This window comes from Nannobrachium achirus (genome assembly GCF_963921795.1).
Source record: "Nannobrachium achirus genome assembly, chromosome: 7".
NCBI classification, from domain to species: Eukaryota; Metazoa; Chordata; class Actinopteri; order Myctophiformes; family Myctophidae; genus Nannobrachium; species Nannobrachium achirus.
Window position 1 is genome coordinate 44,047,781 of NC_137816.1, and position 21,710 is coordinate 44,069,490.

Below are 21,710 nucleotides of genomic sequence, written 5' to 3' on the forward strand. Positions count from 1 at the left end.
GAAGAAGAGAGTAACAAAACAAAGTGTCAGTCTGGGTCAACGCTGTGTCATGTGGCAATATGGACGTATATAATTATAATATATTATTATGTTTTGTATTTATTTATTATCTTAGTTTTGAACATTGTTTTGAATTTAGTGATTGATGTGGACATGTTCATATCTTTATCCAAGCGATCCCATAAACGTACCCCTCTTACAGATATGCATCTATATTTTGTGTTGGTTCTTGCGGTTGATCCCTCAAATACGTGTCCTTCAAACCAATACTATTATTGCTCACTTAATACTGGATCGAGGATGTCCGTGTTTAAGTGTATTGCAGTGTGTGCCAGAATGCTGAATTTCTCTAAGGCAGTGGTTCTCAAAGTGGATTCCAGGGACTCTGTGGGTTCCTTTATGGGGGTCTTAATTGACCCATACAAGTGTCTGTAATGACAATGTACAAATGGAACCAAATGGACCCTTTCGGGTCCATTTGGTTCCATTTGTACACTGTCAGAGTTAAAGGGAGACCTTGAAATTTGAAAGTTTGAGAAACACTGCTCTAAGGTACGACATTATGATTCCAGGGGGATAACCACCACTACTCTCAAAGTTGATATACAGTATACTAGTATAGCGTAATAATATCAGATATTGAGGCACTACCAATTGCCAGAAATATACAGTGATGCGAGACATTAAATGGCAAGCGCATTTCTTTTACTCCATCATCTCACCCCATTCTCCTCCAGAGCAGCCAGTGGCTTGTTGATGCTGTTGACAAATTTGTTGACATGTTCAAAGTGTTTGGTCATCTCAGTTGCTAGCACCATGTCAATGACGGCCTGGCGCAGGGTACGATATTCATTCCTAGAGAGAGAGAGAGAAGAGAGACGGGGACAAACAGCGGGTTGAGAGGGAGGACACGGCGAAGAGAGGGAGAAGAGAAAGGAGGAGGAGAAGAAGAAGAAGAGTGTGAGATGTGAGTGTAGTAAGTGGCATGGAAGCCCGTGTGAACGGTTTCCGTCTTCGGACTGCAGTGACAGTGGCCATGAATGGACGCATTGTTCACACTCTCCCTTCGAAGGGGACCAGCATTCTGCTTCGGGACTAAATCAAATTACTGCCCTGCCACTGTCAACGTGCAAACTCTCCCCTGCCCTGCCCCACCCCTCCCATTTGAGTATAACTGTTTTATTCCATCTGACAGTGGTTCTCAAAGGGTGCTTATCGACCGGCAAAGAACCGGTTCAGGTTCTTTCTCCCGCCTATGGGATGAACCACAGGTGAGCTTTTCCACTGAGAACCGAGTTGGTTCCGAACCGTAAAAGTTGGTTCGGAACGGGAACCACAAACTCCTTGGTTCCTCTGGTTCAATCTGGTGGAAAGGCAAGCCGGTTTGCAAGAACGAACCAAGGTTCCAAGAAAGTTGAACGGCACTGGTTCTTGAACCAAGGTTCTTTTGGTGGAAAAGACCCCAAAGTGGGGACCAGGGTTCTCGTGGTTCTTTGAAGGGATTCCAAATGGACCCACACAGGTCTGTAACGCTGAGTGTACAAATGGAATCACATTTGGTTCTGTTTGTATACACTGACTCAAGTTATGGTTCATAGTCTTTTGAACAAAATGACATTTAGTTTTAATCATATTTTAGTCATCTGAAATGTTATAGATTTAGTCGACTAAATATCATATAAGATTTTAGTCGAATAAATGTACAGTTGATTTTGTTGATAAAAACAATATTTTGGTGGGCCTTTATGGCGTGGTATTGCCCGATTTTAAACTTTGCTGCAAGCTGAAAATAGCAGACCTCAAGGCACACAACGTGTCGCGCTGTATCTGCTATTTTCAGAGCGCAACACCCGAGTGCAACCAAACATATTTTGTCTTGGTCATCAGTCATCATAGCTTAGTTTCTATTTCATTTTTGTCAGTGAAAAAAGGTAGCCGAAGGAACATTTTTCGTCATAGTTTTAGTTCACCCAAAAATTACTAATTATTATTATTATTATTAATTACTCACCCATGCAGACGTGAATTCATGGATATAGTTTTAGTTTTTGTCACATTCCTAAGCCATTAAGGAGATATAACACAAAGAGCCTGCTTTGTTCTCCTCAAATGATTGCTTTAGGAATGTGACAAAACAAAAGAAAATCCATGAATTCAAGTCTCCATGGGGTGTGTAATCGATAGAAACAAAGTAATTTTGGGGGTGACCTCACTGACCTATCCCTTTAAATGTGTCATTTGATTAGGAGAACATGGAGTGAATTGGGGCGATAGGTTTACCTCCAGAGAGCCGAATCAACAATCCTGCATAATTTGCATTAAATGAAGACACCTTGCCGGGTGAACTTCGTACCGCTCCATGTTCTTGAAGATGTTGCACTTGTCGTCTCGCGTGGTGATCTGGAAGGCCAGCGCGGCGTGATGGCTCTCCAGCACGGCCGTGTCGTTGTACAGGATGGCCAGCTCACTTCCTGCGTTGCACAGGAAGCTGTTGGTGCGTCCCGGGTGGTCCACGTCATGGACAGTAGCAGCGATCAAAGCAGCCACCTCATCGATGGGGTCCAGACTTTGCTGTAAGGGGCGTCACAAGGGGGGGGGGGGGGGGGGGAGTTAGGACTGAGTTACTAGTGCCCAAGGTGGAGAGGGACGATATACAAGCTCACACAAGCTGCGAGCTTGTAGATCTGCTAATTTTGAAAAGTCATGAAAATGTGTGCAAATCATTGAATATGTGTATTTTTTTAAGCGAACATTTTTAACTCAAATTTCGCTTCTTGGTGGTCCCTGGAACTAAATATTTTTAGATGAGGGGTCCGTTGCCAAATACATATCATTGTGGGGGTCCTTCACATGAAAAGGTTTGAGCACCACTGACATAGAAACATAGGTTTTTCAAAAAACCTTAGAAGGATTTGAAATATTCAAAGACGTGCACACATTTTCAAGATTTTTCAAAAATAGCTGATCTACAAGCTCGCAGCGCGGCACTCGGTGCGGCACTCGCGGTGCGGCACTCGCGGTGCGTTTGTATATCTGCTATTTTTCAATAGTTAAAGCACAAAATGTGAGTGAATCTTTGTTCCCAGGGCCCAGAATTTGGTGCGACACCCCTTACTGTATGGCAGGGGTTTTCAAACCTTTTTGCCACCCCTATAAATAACCTTTTCATCCACGGCAGCCCTGAATTGCACTGCTACGTAAATATGCTCATCTTTCCACCTGAGATACGGTATGGAAAGATATCTGACTGAACTGACTGAAAATAACTTCATACTTGACATTTAACCTCTTCAACCCCAGCATCACTAAGTGGGTGCTGTGCACCACTTGGGGAAACCCTGATATATGGGACAAAGACAAACATGAGTTGTGGGAGATGGCAAAGGAGGTCAAATGAGCTCTATAGCTGTGAACTGTACACAGCAACATCATCGGGTTCATTCAAGAGAGTTTACAGATGTAATCAACCCTTGGTTGCATTGGTTACATTTGTACACCCTCAGAATGACAGCAACACTGAGAATTTGACTGTATGAAAATCAAAATGACTCTGGAATCACAGGAAAGTGATTCCTAAGGAATAGGCCTAGACACTCTGCAGGACCCTACAATGTATATCTATTTAAATACAGTTGTGCTATCACTCAGGGTACAGGCATTTGTTCTGGTGCAACTTTATTGCCTTCTGTGTAGATCTGTAATTGACTGCGTGTGGGGAATATTTGCCTCATGTCATCAGCAAAATGTACTTGTTTAGTTTGGCTAATGAAACTGCCATTCTGTCTGGTTTAGGAAAGAGTCCCAGGCTCTTTTTTGTGCCTAAGCCCTAGGGTGACCTAACCTCACTGTCTGTCGGGTAAGCCAATGGAAGATCATGCCTCTAAGGTCAGAAATAGCTAATTTAGTAATCAGCTTAGCCAGTGCACAGACTGAATCAGTCACAGAGCCACTGACACCCTTGGGCCAAAGCACACCTCTCAAACAAGACATATGGTCAAACAGGACTCTTGGTTCCAGAGTGATAACATGGCCACGCTTTGACAGCAGCACATCCCAACATACTGATGTTTCTTGTTGAGATTGGCACATTTCACCCAGGTTTTTTCATCTCACTCACGTCACTTTGTCTGCTGACCTCACTTAGCAACGAAATAAACAGAAAATAAACAAAAAATAAAATAAAACAATTCACAGGAGGCAAGCAGTGATCACCCCATGATGTGCACTGCAATGTAGTTTCAAATGCACTACATTGCAGGCGCTTTTTGAGAGTGAAAAAATAAGAAGTCATGTGTGACATGTGTGATCTGGGCAGCTTTCCCCAGGAAATGGGCCAATCTCAACAGGAAACAATGGTACATACATACTGTTGATAAGTAGGCCTGCTTGTGTGTTATTAAAACACATTCCATGCCATTGAGGAGTATGTTCGGATATTGATTAATTGGCGGGTCTATGCCATTGAGGAGTAAGTTCGGATACTGTACTTATTAATATTTTATATCATATCGCGGTCTACTGTACCCGCTGGTGTGCAGGAACTTCATTTCCCATGTTGCTTTGGGCGATGGTGACGTCATTAAGTCGCGCCAGCTTCATTGCTTCCCAGTCTAGCCCTCGCAGATAAACAGCGTTTTCTCATACTTTATCTCGAGATCGCGGCGATCTGCCCGAAACGCTCTTCTTCACCGGGCTCTATCTAAGCGGAGGATGTTCACGTCACTTCCTGTGGTCCGTAGAAATAGGGCAAATCTATGAAAAACACTGGCAATGGCCAGTGGTCTAGTGTCGCCAAATAGGTGGCACAGAATGTGTTGTAATCAGGACTAAAGCAGTTATGAAAGAAGAACAACCTCGAACCACAAAATACAAGCAGAACTTCTACTGTGTACAAAATCTGACTCCTAAGGGAGAATTTCGGCCCAGAAGGGTTTCTTACCTTTAAAAGTACGTCTCATTTCCTCCCTCAAACATTGGTCGAGGTGTTCGTTTTTCAAAAGATGAAATATAATCCATTTTTGTCTCGACTTGTCCTACCCGACCTTCAGACAGGAGTGATTGGATACATTGTTAATCCGCTTATTTTTCTCGCTTGAAAGTCCTTTTTTTCACAACACGTCTGCCTCAAATACTAGTAGTATCCCATCCGAGCGATAACATGACCAGAGCACTGCCATTGTTGTTGTTAAAATGCTGAACTTTGAACTGCCGTTGAAATCCCGAGTCTCGATGCGACGCGTTGTGAGCTTGTAGATCTGCTATTTTCAAAAACGTTCTACTTTTACTTTTGGTACTTTTAAGTACATTTTGATGCCAATACTTTAGTACTTTTACTGTAAATTTTGAATTCCGTACTTTTCATTCAGAGTATTTCTACATTGCATTTCCACTGCTGTTATTTTATTTATTTTTTCTAATTGGCACACATTTTTACCTTCACCCTCTCCTTGCCCAGGAAGTATGCGGTGGCATGCAGCACGTCGGCTGCATGGGTGGAGTTGTGGTAGGAGTTGGTGGAGTGGTAGTTGGCCTCCACCAACTGCAGCCAGGAGCGCAGGGTTCCCTCAGGGCAGTTCAGGAACTCACACACCCCGAAGCGCGAGAAGATCGTCAGACCCAGGAAGGTCAAAGGCCTGTGGGAGGGAATTCAACATTGGGAGTTTATTTTTAATATTTCATACACAAAACTGTGTGCACATATCAAGCCTATATTCAGGCCAGGTGCTGGACATCAAGGTATCATAAAGGAAAGGAGAGGGACGCCCGCACACTGTTTATATGCTCCAGAAACTCACTTTTTATTTTAGGCAACTGCAATGTTTTGATAAATAGTCTTCGTCAGGCAAAACTTTTGCAAAAAAAAAAAAAAAAAAAAAAGAAGATTTTCCAAAAATAGCAGATCTACGAGCTCGCAGCAAGATCTGCCAATTCTTTTTTTAATAATCATTCATTAATCGTTATTGGGGAAAAACTTTTGAAATAATCGTAATAGACATCTACTGCCTCTATTGCTCAGAAACAAAAGATATGGTCTGACTTGTCACCTCACCTTTTCATGGTAGCACCCTCCAAGCTGAAGATATCAAAGTCCCAGGACTCCTCATTCTCCAAGGTCTGGGCTATACGAGGCGGGATGTCATTTAGAGACAGGGGAGTGGCCAGGTGCGTGGCGATGTGGTGCGGCTCTGAGGGGAACATAGTCACAAACAGAAGAATGAAACTTTACAGTATTACCCGTATTGCTTCCAAGATCACCATCTGCAAAGCATCACCTGCGGAGCTCTTTTGCATACTTACGCTTTGTGGCAAAGATGTACTCATTTCCTGACAATCTGCGAAGGCCGTCCTGCAACGAGAAAGCAAGTGCAGAGTGAGAGAAAAAGGGAAGTGAATACAAATGTTATCACTCAGCTCTTGCAACAGGCACCAAATGGCGGCTTAGCAATAGAAACACTGCTGTCAATCAACTACCGGGAACGCAGAAAGCAAACTGACTATTAAAATCCATTTAGGCCTAGAATTATTTAATGCTTTAACTATTGAAAAATAGCAGATATACAAGCTCACAGCGCGGCACTCGGTGCCGCGCTGCGAGCTTGTAGATCTGCTATTTTTGAAAAATCGTGAAAATGTGTGCGAATCTTTGAATATCTAATTTTTAAAGTGAACATTTCTAACTCAAATATTTGCTTCTGGGGGGTCCCTGATACAAAATATTTTGAGACGGGGGTCGGCGGCCAAATACATATAATTCTAGGGGACCTTGACATGAAAGAGTTTGAGAACCACTGACGTAGAAACGCGTGTTTTAAAAAAAAACCTTAGAAGGATTTAACTTATAGAATCGCGCTGTGAGCTTAAAGATCTGCTATTTTTTGAATAGTTAAAGCATAAAATAATAATACACAATAATTTGTACCTGTTCTGAATGGGTTAAAGCCACATACCTATGCTTTCGACTATGGGCTTAAAATGACAGTCCAACATGGGGAATGTATACATCTATTAGAGGTCAGGAGGATGGAGGATGGATGATAGCAGGTCTGTGAATTACTAAATGAGCACTTGTTATCAGAAGTGTCGTTCAATTATACTAGGATTAGGATTATAAAATGTAAGCGTCTGATTTTACAGATTCATGAACAAGGCAACACAGTTACAAGACCGTAATTCATGGTCCATGCATGCAAATATTTCAATGAAATTATTGTTTTTTTTTTAATACTTTTATTTTAATTAGACAATAAACAAGGCAGAATCCTACCAGGAAGATAGGATATGATATACAGTGGCTTCGTGTCTAAAATGAGCTCTTAAAATATATTTAAAGATGAACCTAATACTGTCAATCATTGTGACAAAAGAAATTGCGATTTACGATATCACGATAATCAAAATCCACAAAATCCATTATCCTGGGGCAGAACATTTGCCAAAAAATAGCAGCTCTACAAACTCACAATGCGTTATAGTTTGGCAATTTTTTGGTAAAGAGATTTGGTAGAGAGTGAAAAAAATTAGTTATTTCCAGGTCCGTTTTACCAATTATTGAGGGTTTAAGTGCCAGATATGCAGCTCGGCAAATGAAAGGTGAATTGATTCCAGTGCATGATTGAGGACAATTTCACGATAAATTCTTATCTCCACGATACGATTATCGTCCCATCCCTAAGTGAAGCATGCTCGATATTGATTTATAAGTAACACTATCACAAATACAATCAGGAGAGTGTTGTGAAGTTACTTAAAATAGTGTGTATGATTTTTTTGTATGCAGCCAAAAACGCCACACATCTTAATATACAAGCGGCAGGCCCCTCCGTTGTCTTCTCAGACAAGTTTACAGTCTTTGCAAGTTGATTTTCAAACCGTAGTAAAATGAACGGAAACCAAAGGCTTCCATTAATCTAAGAACCTACATAGCATGGTTTGGAATTTAAACTGGTTGTCAGCATTGTATGTACTGCTGTACGTCATTTGTAGTTGACAGGTTAAAAGATGCAAACACACCAATCTGGTGGTTTAAGGTTATTCATAGACTGCCCTCAAAAACAACTGCAACACAGTAAAAAAATAAAATAATAATAAGATAATTTAACTCTGAGAGTGTACTCCTGGAGTTAAATAAACACTGTGGCTTTTATTACTGAGTCAAGCTGTTTTTTAATTAACATCTAATTTATAACCTGCTCTAGCTTGAACAAATTACGGGGAGGACATTTTTCCACCGGTTTTCTGAAATATATGGCATGGATTTATATCCTATTATTTTCTGCTGCTCTGGTACCACACCCACATTAGTAATGAGCCTTATAGCCTAGGTTCTTTGATTTCCACATGTTCAAACTACAGCAAAACTGTGTAGCCCAACACCCTGGTCAAGATGTCAACATCTATAATCAATATACAATATGTGCAGAGACTAGAGTCTCTCCAAACACAGCAAATGATGTCAGTTTTTACCATGTAACCATATTCCATCATGCGGATGGATAAAATAATTTAATGTTTGTTATAGTTGTAAGAGGACCATTATAAAAGGAGTGGAAATCTACCTCTTTCCACCTGGTGGGAGACGTTTGTCTCACTGTTTATGTTTTCATTTGAATTATTTAGTACAGGGGTCTTCAACAGGGGGTCCGGGACCCCTAGGTGGTCCTCAGAGTTACTACAGGGGGTCCTGCAAATCTTTGAGTGATAGAAAGCTTTTTTTTCTCCTTTTTTATATTAATGATTTGAATCCTAGAGTCCATATTCTGAGAACATTAGCCAAAAATAGCAGATCTACAAGCTCACAACACCTCGCAGAGCTTGTAGATCGGCTATTTTCGACAAAGAGGTTTGGTGTCAAGTATTGACGGTTCAAGTGGTTAAATATCTGAAAACACAAATTGACATGGATCCAAAATACACTGATTGTGCTGTCAAACGATGAAACTGTATGGAATATATGAGAAGGTAGTGGGGGTCCCTGCTTCATCACTCTCTCAACTAAGGGGTGCTGAAAACGTTGAAGACCCCTGATTTAGTAGTTTTTTTGTCTTTGGCCTTCTCTTCCTCCCCCCAAAAACAAAATAAAAGTGTGTAAAGCTATATAAAGAAGGCCAATGTCAGACAACAACCCTACTTAAACTACTGCACATAATGGACGGGTGTGTAGCTTTTGAGCGGTATAGTCTTACAGAGTGAAGTGTTTCCTTGACGAGTGAGAAAGGAAGAGGAGACTGGCTCATCTTTGACCCAAGCATTGTCTCACGGTGGCGCTGCCTCTGTACACACTGGCTATTTTAAGACCTTCTCCCCTAGAAAGATGACAGCTCCGCTCTAAAAAATGCTCCATGTTCGAACCCCCCCCCCCCCCCCCCACACACACACACACAGAGTCAAATAGAAACTAGAGACCAAAAGAATAAACGATTAAACGAGCGCACACGGATATGTTTCTAGGTGGATAATTGCACAAATCTGGAGGCAAGAAAAATAACCTGCAACCCAAGACAACGTGCACTGCAGCATGGCTCTCTCCAAGTTCTGCTTATGTCACTCATGTATAGGCCTACTGTACACGTATAGAAGATCCTATGCCTGTTCATCTGATCCAACAGGATGTTTCCAGGACTGTAGAGTTAAGAGGAAGAGAGAGAAAGAGAGAGAGAGAGAGAGAGAGAGAGAGAGAGAGAGAGAGAGAGAGAGAGAGAAGGGGGTTTGGGGGGGACCGCTTTCCTCTCCAGCCTACAGGAGCACAAAGGACAATCTAACACTTCCTCTGGGGTTGTTGCCAAGACTGCCAACTTGGCAGTCTTTCTAGTTCTCTCTGCCTCACCACGGCCGCCTGTTAATCAGTCCCTGTCTCTCCCTCTGCTCCTCTCTCTCTCTCTCTCTCTGTGTTTCCCTCTGTCCGTGTCTCTGCAGACATATCTACGCACCCAAATATTGAAGTCTGCATGCGTACGTACGTCGTACGGGGCACACATTCCTGACCCTGCCGTTGCCCTCATCTCTCACATGACATGGTCACATGACCTCGCGGGGGCTTTGATATGGACTGGTGGATAATGGGACAGGCGGGTTCATGTTTATGATAGCGTGCATCTTAGAGTAGACCAGTGGTTCTCAACCTTTTCAGGCCCCAAAATAATCATATTTTATCTGGGGACCCCCCCAACCTGACAGGCATTAAGAGTTGATGCATTGCATTTTGTAAAACACAGTTTGATTGTGAAAATAGCAGATCTATTTTATCTTTGCATATGCATGGGATTTATTCAGCTGTTCATGGAGTCTTACCATCATCAACCCCCCTACAAGGTCATTGGTGTGGGGGTCCTCATCCTTGGTGCCAAGCTGTGGGGAGTACAGCTCAGTGGTCCTCAGGATCTCTAGCACCCGATCCAAGGCCTCTGCCACCGGCATGGGACTGCTTTCCTGAGCTGCATTGATGATGTTGATCACCTGGAATGGGCAGAGGGAGAGAGTGAATGACTACTACCCAGGCACCAGTTCTAGGATGCATCCATGGATGTCCCACTGATGGATGAATGACACTGGGCAGAATTACGTTTACCGTGCAGTTATACACCCCGAATGAGAACTTACACCACTTTTAACACACACGTGATGCGCACGCACACGCACGCACGCACACACACACACACACACACGCACGCACGCGCACACACACACACACACACACACACACACACACACACACACACACACACACACACACACACACACACACACACACACACACACACACACACACACACACACACACACACACACACGTTCCATTAATAGCTTCATTCTGGAGAGGGATATGTCTACAGGGAGTGACAACACAGTCAAATGATACAGCATAGGCGCTGCAGTGTGACCATCCCTGGGGACTTTCTCCATGTCTAACATGCTGGTCTACACAGCCTGAAGAACAGCGGCAGAACAGCGGACCATTCTGCTCCCATCCCTGTCCGTAAAATATGGCATTTAACTGCACATGTATCTTCTTGACATTATATACGTTGCCCCGAGACGTGTACGAGAACCGTTCATTGAGTTTTATGGGCCGGTTTAGCAGTCATGGGATGGAAGTGTCAATGCAAACGAATAATCATATGACTATGGCCAGGGGTGGAAAAGGTACTCAAATGTTTTACTTAAGTAAAAGTATCAATACTGCAATGGAGAAATACTCTGTTACAAAGTTAAAGTCCAGAATTCAAAATGTACTTGAGTAAAAGTACAAAAGTATTGGCATCAAAATATACTTCAAACGCCGAAAGTAGAAGGACAACATGTTTGAAAATAGCAGATCTAAAAGCTCGTTGTGAGCTTGTAGATCTGCCTAGGTATAAAATAGGGCTAAAGGGGTTAATGTATGCTTTATTATAATTTATATCTGCTAAGTAACTAGTAACTAAAGTTTTCAAATAATTGTAGTGGAGTAAAAGAACGATATTTTGATCCGAGATGTAGTGGAGTGGAAGTAAAAGTATTGGAAATAGGTACAGTACTTAAAGATGAAGTTCCATGATTTTTTTCCTCCCCCTAAAACATGATTTTCAAGTATCAGGATTATAGAAGGAGGAAGAGTTAAAAAAAAAAAAAAGTGTGTACAGAAAGAGTAAAAACTATGTTTTTATGTGGCCACACCCACCAGATCATTAAGTATGCCTGGTTGTTCAGGTGGGTGGTGACCCAGCTGAAGTTAGCCACACCCACAGTGTTGGGTGAATGGTAAAAGGGGAGGTGATGAGTTTTTGATGTCATTTTATCTGTGTTTTTGGATCGGCACTTTTGACCCACAAGTTGGCTGCCTCCAGGGAGAAACCCCAAATACAAAGGGAATACATAATTGCTCATAACAACCACACCAGGGGGTCTAATGAAGTACTGTCAACCTCCTAGACACATGAAAACCAGAAAAAGTACAAAACTATGGCACCGCCTCTTTAAGTAAATGTACTTGGTTAGTTTCCACCACTGACTGTAGTGGCGTTTCCATAAAGCCTCTTAATGCGCATTGAGGCTTAGTCGCGTATTTTTTTTTATGGAAACACTTCAAAATTCGAATAAACTTTCATTATCCGCAAAAACTTTTATCCGCTTGGAGGAGGTGAATTTTGAGGCTTTATCGAATAAACTAAATGCGCATTTGTGAATGGAAACAGGTCAGACAATAAATGCGAATAAATTATGACGAACTTCTGGGTCCATATTGTCCTCCAACTCCATTTTCCCCTGCCGCTTAAGGTCCATTGTATAGCGTTAGCCCACAAAACAAACCGGTTGTTTGTTACACACGGAGTGACACAGACCGTGTGTAAATTCCTCCCGTTTTCACCTCCCGGAGTCAAGTCATCCGTGGCAAACCCTTCCTCATCACACAGTGTTGCGTGCATCAAGTGGCCGATCTACAAGCTCACAGCAGCTCGCATCCGCGTCTCCGCGCCGCGTTGTGAGCTTGCAGATCGGCCTCCTCCCAGAGGACGCTGAAACTTGCAGGATGAGTGTGCGCTGTGCAGCGATCGAGTCACAGCAGTCGTGCAGTGCTCACGTCTCGGCTTTGTCTGAAAAAATCAGCCCGATCAACTCATGCGACCGTCGCTAATTCGAATGACACCCAGAAATGGAAACATGCTAAATTCGCTTTGTCTTAATGCGAATTTCTGATAATTTGCTTCCTATTTTCGAATAAGCTTATGGAAACATGGCTTATGGCTAAGAGAGAGAGAGGAAGCAAACCTTGGTGATGGGGGCTTCTATGGTCATGGAGTGGATTCTGGCCATGGAGGAGTGCCTTCGCTGAGAGCTCCCTGGCATGAGGGGAAACAATACAAAAATAAATCACCTGTATGACTAGCAGTGGTGGAAGAACTACTCACATTTTGTACCACACCACCACAGGGTTCCCCACGGTCATTTTAAATTAGAAAAGCTTTGGAATTAAACTAATGTTTTTGGAAAATAGCAAAAATGGCAAAAGTAGCAAATCCACAAGTCTCTAAACACGTCGTTTAGAGACTTGTGGATCTGCTAGGTTAAGGTTAACGTGGTTAATGTATGTTTTGTAATAATGTTCAAAATCTTCAAAGTAACTAGTGAACTAAAGTTTTCAAATAATTGTAGTGGAGTACAATATGTGTCTCAGATGAAGTGGAGTAGAAGTAAAAGTATTGTAAATTGGAAATACTTTAAAAAAAGTACAGTACTTGAGTAAATATGCCATGAAGTGAGTGGTACTTTACACCAGTGGTTTTCAACCTTTTCAGGCCGCTACCCCCAAAATACTCATATTTGAACTGGGGACCCCCTCCACCCTGACGAGCACTAAGAGTTGAGGCATTAGATTTTGTATAACACGGTTCTATTTTAGCAGATCTACATGCTCACAACGCCTCGCGCGTCATCTGGGGACCCCCCAAAATAATTTGAGGTCCCGACCCACAGGTTGAGAACCACTGCTTTACACCACTGATGACCGTCTGGATGTTCAACAACATAACCAGCTGAGAGAGAGAGAGAGAGAGAGAGAGAGAGAGAGAGAGAGAGAGAGAGAGAGAGAGTGTGTGTGTGTGTGTGTGTACACAATCAATCAACACTTGCTATCACAGGGGATGTGAAAGCTTTCACAGGCTGTCAGTAGAGACCCAGAGTTTCCATCACCCCCCCCTCCCCTCACCATCGCTCCCTCGAGACGTTGTGGATCTGACGTCCAGGGATCCTTTCCTTCTGTCCTTGTGTCTACTGGACTGGATGTCTGTGGAAAGGAGCAGCGATGCCAAACATCAACACACAGACGTAGCAACAAACACGCACACAGACACTCACATTTAAAGGACAACTTTGTTTTTTACAACAAGGGTTCATATTTTAGATAGTCATGATGAGTGTTAAAATGTTTTCATTGTACTTCTTTCTATCGTTTTTGTGATTTTAACAATTTAGATTTGCAGTGGCTAAATAATAATAACATTTCTAGACACAATAAGCCCATTACCAAGACGCACCGCAATCTTTCATGTGCAGAAGTGACTTATGGGGGCTAGTGTAAATAGTAACAAAGAAATTGCCGGCTTATTGTGTCTAAAAAGACATATTTAGCCACTTGTACGCATGCCCCACCCACTGAAATCAAAATACTAAACTCGCTAAAACAATAAAAAGCAGTAAACAAAAACATTTTAACACTCACTTTTTTCTTTTCTCCAATTACAATCTACAATATGAACCCTTGCAGTAAAAAAAACAAAGATGTCCTTTAAGTAATTATTTCACTTCAGTGATACTGTATTTTATTTCATAGATTTTATTGATTTGCAACAACAGAAATAATGTTGTCGTTGCATGTATCATTTAAAAAAACGATTTAAGATAGTGAAAATAGCCGATCTACAAGCACACAACGCCTCGCATCGTGAGGCGGTGTGTGCTTGTAGATCTGCCGTTTTGACTAGTTTTGTGCAACAGTCTTGTATGATGAAGCAGGGTTTTACTTTACGAAAAAAGCTTACGCATTTGAAACTTGGGAGATACGAGGTTTCTGCCCCGACAATGATGATATACATACATGTATTATTAGAACAGTATATTTATTTCCTAGGAAAGATGACAGAATATTGTTGTGCCGGTGAGGTAAGAAACCCTAGGAGGGCTTAAAACACAACCTCACTGTTTACATTACATACAATTATTGAAGCAATAAGCCACAAGAGGCATGTGGTTACCTGGTATTTTATAACGGCTGAGAGGCGTGGTGAGACACGAGGCCCTCTCAGCCGTTATAAAATACAGGTAACCACATCATGCCTCGCGTGGCTTATTGCTTTTTTATTGTTTTTCTAAAATGGTTAGAATATGGCAACATGAAAAATCATAGACATGTACCAATTAAAACTGTTCCATTTCACTAATAATTAACTACAAGGTCTCCCAGCTACATAAAATAGCTCCCAGCTTTTTTTGCCAACAACACAGGTGTAGATAATTGGTGCACTGTGGAACACTGTGGAAAGAAATAACGCACCTGGGTTTGATATAAACTGATTCAAGGTGTGGGTTATAGTCTCATATACCACAGCAATTAGAGGGAAACCAGCCAATCAGAATCAAGGAATGGAACTAGCCATTTTAGAAAATGTATTGGAGTACAGAGTACAAATCTTACCTGTCTGAGACTCTGCTTGCACACGTTCCAGTGGCTTATCAGTCTGTACAGATGATGGAAAAACACAATCAGATATATGTGGGTCAGAAATGTTTAATTCATTAATGCATCTGATTTGTAAAAGAAACAATAAAGATGTGCACTCCAGTTACCTTATTATTATCATTTAAAGGCCTGTTGATAGACACATAGTGTCTGATTTTTCTGTGAAGGACAAAACCAGTGTAGTCAAGTCATCAGTTACTATAAGGCGAGCGATGCTGGATGGCAGGGAACGTGATTAAGTGCTTAAAACACACTGGAACTCACCCTCCCTGTCCAAACACAGGAGAGATCTTCACATTTTGTTGAACACTGTCTCCATTCTTCTTTTTGGCATAATAAATCCCCTGCCACTCCTGCCAACACACCAAGACCAAGGATCAAAAAGTGAAGCGGCGAGACGCACAGCGATGAGACAGACGCACAGCGATGAGACAGACACACAGCGATGAGACAGACGCACAGCAATGAGACAGACACACAGCAATGAGACAGACACACAGCGATGAGACAGACGCACAGCGATGAGACAGACACACAGCGATGAGACAGACGCACAGCGATGAGACAGACACACAGCGATGAGACAGACACACAGCCATGGGACAGACACACAGCGATGAGACAGACACACAGCCATGAGACAGACACACAGCAATGAGACACACAGCGATGAGACACACAGCGATGAGACACACAGCGATGAGACAGACACACAGCGATGAGACACACAGCGATGAGACACACAGCGATGAGACACACAGCGATGAGACAGACACACAGCGATGAGACACACAGCGATGAGACAGACACACAGCAATGAGACACACAGCGATGAGACAGACACACAGCGATGAGACAGACACACAGCGATGAGACAGACACACAGCGATGAGACAGACACACAGCGATGAGACAGACACACAGCGATGAGACAGACACACAACGATGAGACAGACGCACAGCGATGAGACAGACACACAGCGATGAGACAGACGCACAGCGATGAGACAGACACACAGCGATGAGACAGACACACAGCCATGGGACAGACACACAGCGATGAGACAGACACACAGCCATGAGACAGACACACAGCAATGAGACACACAGCGATGAGACACACAGCGATGAGACACACAGCGATGAGACAGACACACAGCGATGAGACACACAGCGATGAGACACACAGCGATGAGACACACAGCGATGAGACAGACACACAGCGATGAGACACACAGCGATGAGACAGACACACAGCAATGAGACACACAGCGATGAGACAGACACACAGCGATGAGACAGACACACAGCGATGAGACAGACACACAGCGATGAGACAGACACACAGCGATGAGACAGACACACAGCGATGAGACAGACACACAGCGATGAGACAGACACACAACGATGAGACAGACACACAGCGATGAGACAGACACACAGCGATGAGACAGACACACAGCGATGAGACAGACGCACAGCGATGAGACACACAGCGATGAGACAGACACACAGCAATGAGACACACAGCGATGAGACAGACACACAGCAATGAGACACACAGCGATGAGACACACAGCGATGAGACACACAGCGATGAGACAGACACACAGCGATGAGACAGACGCACAGCGATGAGACACACAGCGATGAGACAGACACACAGCAATGAGACACACAGCGATGAGACACACAGCGATGAGACACACAGCGATGAGACAGACACACAGCGATGAGACAGACACACAGCAATGAGACACACAGCGATGAGACAGACACACAGCGATGAGACAGACACACAGCAATGAGACACACAGCGATGAGACAGACACACAGCAATGAGACACACAGCGATGAGACAGACACACAGCAATGAGACACACAGCAATGAGACAGACACACAGCAATGAGACACACAGCGATGAGACAGACACACAGCGATGAGACAGACGCACAGCGATGAGACAGACACACAGCAATGAGACACAGAGCGATGAGACAGACACACAGCCATGAGACAGACACACAGCCATGAGACAGACACACAGTACATGAGACGAGACATGAAAAACATTGCTGAGGGTTGATATTTAAAAGAAAAAAGGAAAACTAATCTAAAGAAATTAAATTACATATCAAACATATTTGTTATAACAAGCAGCGGTGGAAAGTAACAATACATTTACTGAAGTACTGTACTTAAGTAAAATACAAATACCTCAATATGGTACTTGAGTATTTCCAATACTTTTACTTCTAGTCCACTACATCTCGGATCCAAATATTGTACTTTAACTCCACTACATTTATTTCACAAATTTAGCAACTAGTTACAGGTTAGATTTAGATATTTCGGCCATTTGAAAATAGCAGATATACAAGCTTGTTGATCTGCTATTTTCAAAAGATGTTTTATACATTTTATACATTTGAAAACTTTCTGAATAATGAGTACTTTCTACTTTTGACACTTTATGTACATTTTGATACCAATACTTTTGCACTTTTACTCAAGTAAATGTTTAATTATGGACTTTTACTTTTAACAGAGTATTTCCACATTGCAGTATCGGTACTTTAACTTAAAGTAACAAATGCGAGTACTTTTCCCACCACTGATAACAAGCACTTAAGAACGAAGAGAGGGTCGGTGATGGTAAGGGTTGGAACTGAAAACGTGAGAGACCACAGAGCTTGCTTTAATGGCTGGGTTGAAACACTCTTGGTGTCCAGCAAGCTCGTTTCATGTCCATCCCACCCATGGACTGTAAAAGACCTTTCCTGCTGCTCCACTGTCTCCAGGTGACCTTTGCACTCTCTGTAGTAACATCACAGCACAGCCAGCAGCCACTGATCTCCCGCACATGAAATGGGAGTCGTGCCCTCGGCCCATTGCAGAGTTCACACGCGCATGTGGGCGCTCGCACGCGCACGCACGCACACGTGCGCGCAGATGCACTTGGACTCTCGTATGCGTGCAAATGTGCAGGCAGCACTCTAGGGATGCGACGATAATCATTATTAGTAGGGATGCAACGATATGGATACCGATGTTTAAAATAACCATTTAACCGATAGCCGATACGGTTAGTTTTTGGTCCTATTATGTCCCCTTTTTGGGCCAGGGAAACAAATAAATCAACATTATAGGCTAAGAAATAACTGTTCAGAATCTACTCTGTTGGTAGGCTGCAGATAATCAACACACCAACATAGCCTACGCAAAATGAATGCTTATCAACAACAGATACATATCGGTTACTGCCATCGGTTAATGTCAGCTTTATCTGCCGATACCGATATTGACCGATAGCGGCAAACATCGTCCGATACCGATGTGTGGTATATCGGTGCATTCCGAGTTAATAGCGTTTAGCATGAAAAAAACAAACTCACAATAATCGTATCGTGGAGATTCTAATTTGTCGTGAAATTATTCTCCGTCATCCACTGGGATCAATTCACCTTTTATTTGCCGAGCTGCATATCTGGTACCACTATAATTCATAAAACTGAACTGGAAATAACATACTTTTTTCCCCCTCTAACAAATAGCCGATCTACAAGCTCACAACACGTCGCAACGCTTGTAGATCTGCTATTTTTTGGGCAAATGTTCCACCCCAGGATAATGATTGTTGGGGATATCTTGATTATCGCGATAATATCGTAAATCGCAATTTCTTTGGTCACAATAATCGTGACATGACATTTTCATATTGTCCCATCCCTAGTGCACTGACATGGATCCTTGGAGGTCCATTTTTACAGTTTCAGGGTTAAAGTTTATTTTTTTACAGTAGTCATTGAGGACCAGCGGCTTTCAACCCTTTTCATATCAAGGTCCATTATTTGTTCAGCAATTGAGCCGTGAACCACCGTTTGACGAGATTTTACCCTCTCAGACCCAAAACGTAGAATATTTTGTTATGTTTGGATAAGGTTTTGTCCACAATTCCATGCTGTTTTGATGTTGGTGCCATAGCAGAGATAACAGGCACATTTTGCTCAAAATAACAATTCTTCAACATTCTCTAATTGTGTAGACTTCTTGTAAATTAAGCAATGCAGATGTTTAACAATCAATTAACTCTTGACTGAGAGTGTAAAATGGAAACCGGGTCATTTGGTTTCATTTTACACTCTCAAGATACAAATCTATAAAAGGTCCATTTGGTTACCAACTCTCCATCATTTAGCTGGGGACCACCTGGAACCCCCTCAAGGACCACTGGTGGGCCCCGGACCACTGCTTGGAAACAACTGATCATAATAGAAATGTACTGTAGATAGTGTATTGATTTAAGGACAGTATACAGTAGGTGCAAATGAACCACAGTGAACCAATCTAAATCGGTACCCAAAAAGCACCGCTTAACAGGTTTTAGTAATATCATTAACATCAATTACCTTTCCTTTCCGTATGCAGGAGTTTATCGTCTCAAGGAGATCAGGTTTATTCTTTTCACTTCTAGGCACTTCTATAATTTCCTTCCCTATTAGCTCGCCCTGTTGATAGCCCATGACAGACTCGTACGCAGGGTTCACATACTGCCAAAGAGAGGAGAGAGAGAGAGAGAGAATTCTGATGAGTTTGCCGCTCATTTGCCTCACATCAGAGCAGACAAATATGTTTGCTGTGTCACACACCGAAAACGCTAGGCTATTTAAGCTTTGTACGGCTACGGCAGATGACAACGGTAACGGAAATTACCAGCACTCGATAGATCAACCTGCCGCCGTCGCAGCCGTCTGTACTACGGCAGAAGCTACCTTTCCACGTAGCGTCTACAACGTCTGCTGCGTAGATGCGTCGTCATGGGAACCAAAGCGTTCAGTAATGGCCCTATCAGAGTACAGTCTGCGGTGATAAGTCATCACCGCGGTGTAGTTTTCTAGCTATCACCTAAAAATGTATTACAAAGCCTAGGCGATAGCTAGAAAACTACACCGCGGTGATGACTTATCACCGCAGACTGTACTCTGATAGGGCCTTCAAAGGGGTGGGACCCCGTCGCCGACGGCTGTCATAGCAGCCGTAGTCCCACCTCGCAGTAGTAGAAACGGGCTTCTTAAATTCCCTATTGTCACGCTGCAACACGTTGTGAGCTTGTAGATCTGCCATTTTTGGTGCCCAAATACTGTATAACTCGGGCACATTCGTCGCTCAACCTGTGGGGATTTTGGTAGAGAAATCACAAATGTGTTGCACCATATGAAAACGGAAGGTAATAACACAGCTTAGACACTTTGTGGTCTGGCATACAAAAGAATCCATTCAGAGAGCGTGTGAGAGAGAGACAGAATACAAATATCGTCACTGAGATCAGGGATCACAAGACATCAGCAGGCGCTAAAAACAGGAGAGAAACGTCAAGAGAGAGACAGAATCAAAGAGTGAAAGAAAGAGAGAGAAGGGATGAGCAGAGTTGGATTGCCGGGGGGCAAGGGGGGAATCTATGCCTCTGCTTCTGAACCCACCCCCGACTAAAACTATGATGAAAAATGTTCGTCGACTACCCATTTTCACTGAGCAAAAGTAAATAAAAATTTAGCTATGATGAGGAAAACTAAGGCTAAATAAATTGACAATTTCGTCAACAAATACAAAATAGACCCACATTTTAGGGAGGAGGGACCAGCGGAGAAGAGATCCAGTAGAACTAAGAGACGAGTCATTTTATGTTTGGTTGCTCTCGGGTGTTGTGCTCTGAAAATAGCAGATCTACAAGCTCAAAACACGTCGTAGCACGACGCGTTGCGAGCTTGTAGATCGGATATTTTCAGCATGCAACCAAGGGTAAATTCAGCCCTTACAACACCATCAAGGCCCGCAAATATACATTTGTCGACAAAATAAACTGTACATTTAGTCAACTAAAATATTATGATATTTCGTCAACTAAAACTTTTCAGGTGACTAAAATATGACTAAACTGAATTTTATTCAAAAGACAGACTGAAACTAAATCCACAAATTCTGTCAAAATAAACACTGCATTAAAACCCATCACTGGTGGTGATAATTATGTTTTATCCCTGCTTGTGTTAGACTGTACACCAGAGAATGCATTTCCTTTTGGTTGATGTAGACGTCTAATATGTTAGATATTAATGTTTGATGCTATCATAATTTAATTAAAAATATATATGTTGGCTTGAAGCGAGCACACAATTGTTTTAAGGAACAATATTTTCTAGTTAGAGATAGAGATTTACAATGTTGTTTTAATGGCAAAAAACTAAATATGAAAACAAAGCATATAAAAACCATATAAAAACTCACCTGAATAATTTGATCTTCAGAACTGATCTCTATGGCCTCTTGGCTTTGTTCTAGAGCAGTGAAGATAGCATTTCCAGCCCTTGGAAAGATGAAGACATGAGGTTAAATCAAGAGTAATAAGAGTCATCGTGTATAGCCTAAATGTGTATACTGCACTGCACATACAGTATCAGCTTGCCTATCGCCACTGTTGGGTGGAAATCTTTTCCTGTT

General features: G+C 42.5%; 1 protein-coding gene across 1 annotated transcript in view; it reads right to left on the minus strand.

Moving 5' to 3' along the window:
- pde8a (phosphodiesterase 8A) overlaps positions 1–21,710 on the minus strand; it is an 80,856-nt gene that overhangs the window by 3,154 nt on the left and 55,992 nt on the right. The window contains exons 7-19 of the mRNA XM_080730799.1: positions 21,498–21,576; positions 19,622–19,762; positions 15,476–15,564; positions 15,319–15,370; positions 15,167–15,209; positions 13,682–13,759; positions 12,745–12,815; positions 10,288–10,452; positions 6,298–6,346; positions 6,050–6,185; positions 5,435–5,633; positions 2,354–2,571; positions 723–855 (exon numbers count right to left, since the gene is read on the minus strand). Of these exons, the coding sequence (XP_080586925.1) occupies positions 723–855; positions 2,354–2,571; positions 5,435–5,633; positions 6,050–6,185; positions 6,298–6,346; positions 10,288–10,452; positions 12,745–12,815; positions 13,682–13,759; positions 15,167–15,209; positions 15,319–15,370; positions 15,476–15,564; positions 19,622–19,762; positions 21,498–21,576 (1,453 nt within the window). The remainder of the gene's footprint in view (positions 1–722; positions 856–2,353; positions 2,572–5,434; positions 5,634–6,049; positions 6,186–6,297; positions 6,347–10,287; positions 10,453–12,744; positions 12,816–13,681; positions 13,760–15,166; positions 15,210–15,318; positions 15,371–15,475; positions 15,565–19,621; positions 19,763–21,497; positions 21,577–21,710) is intronic.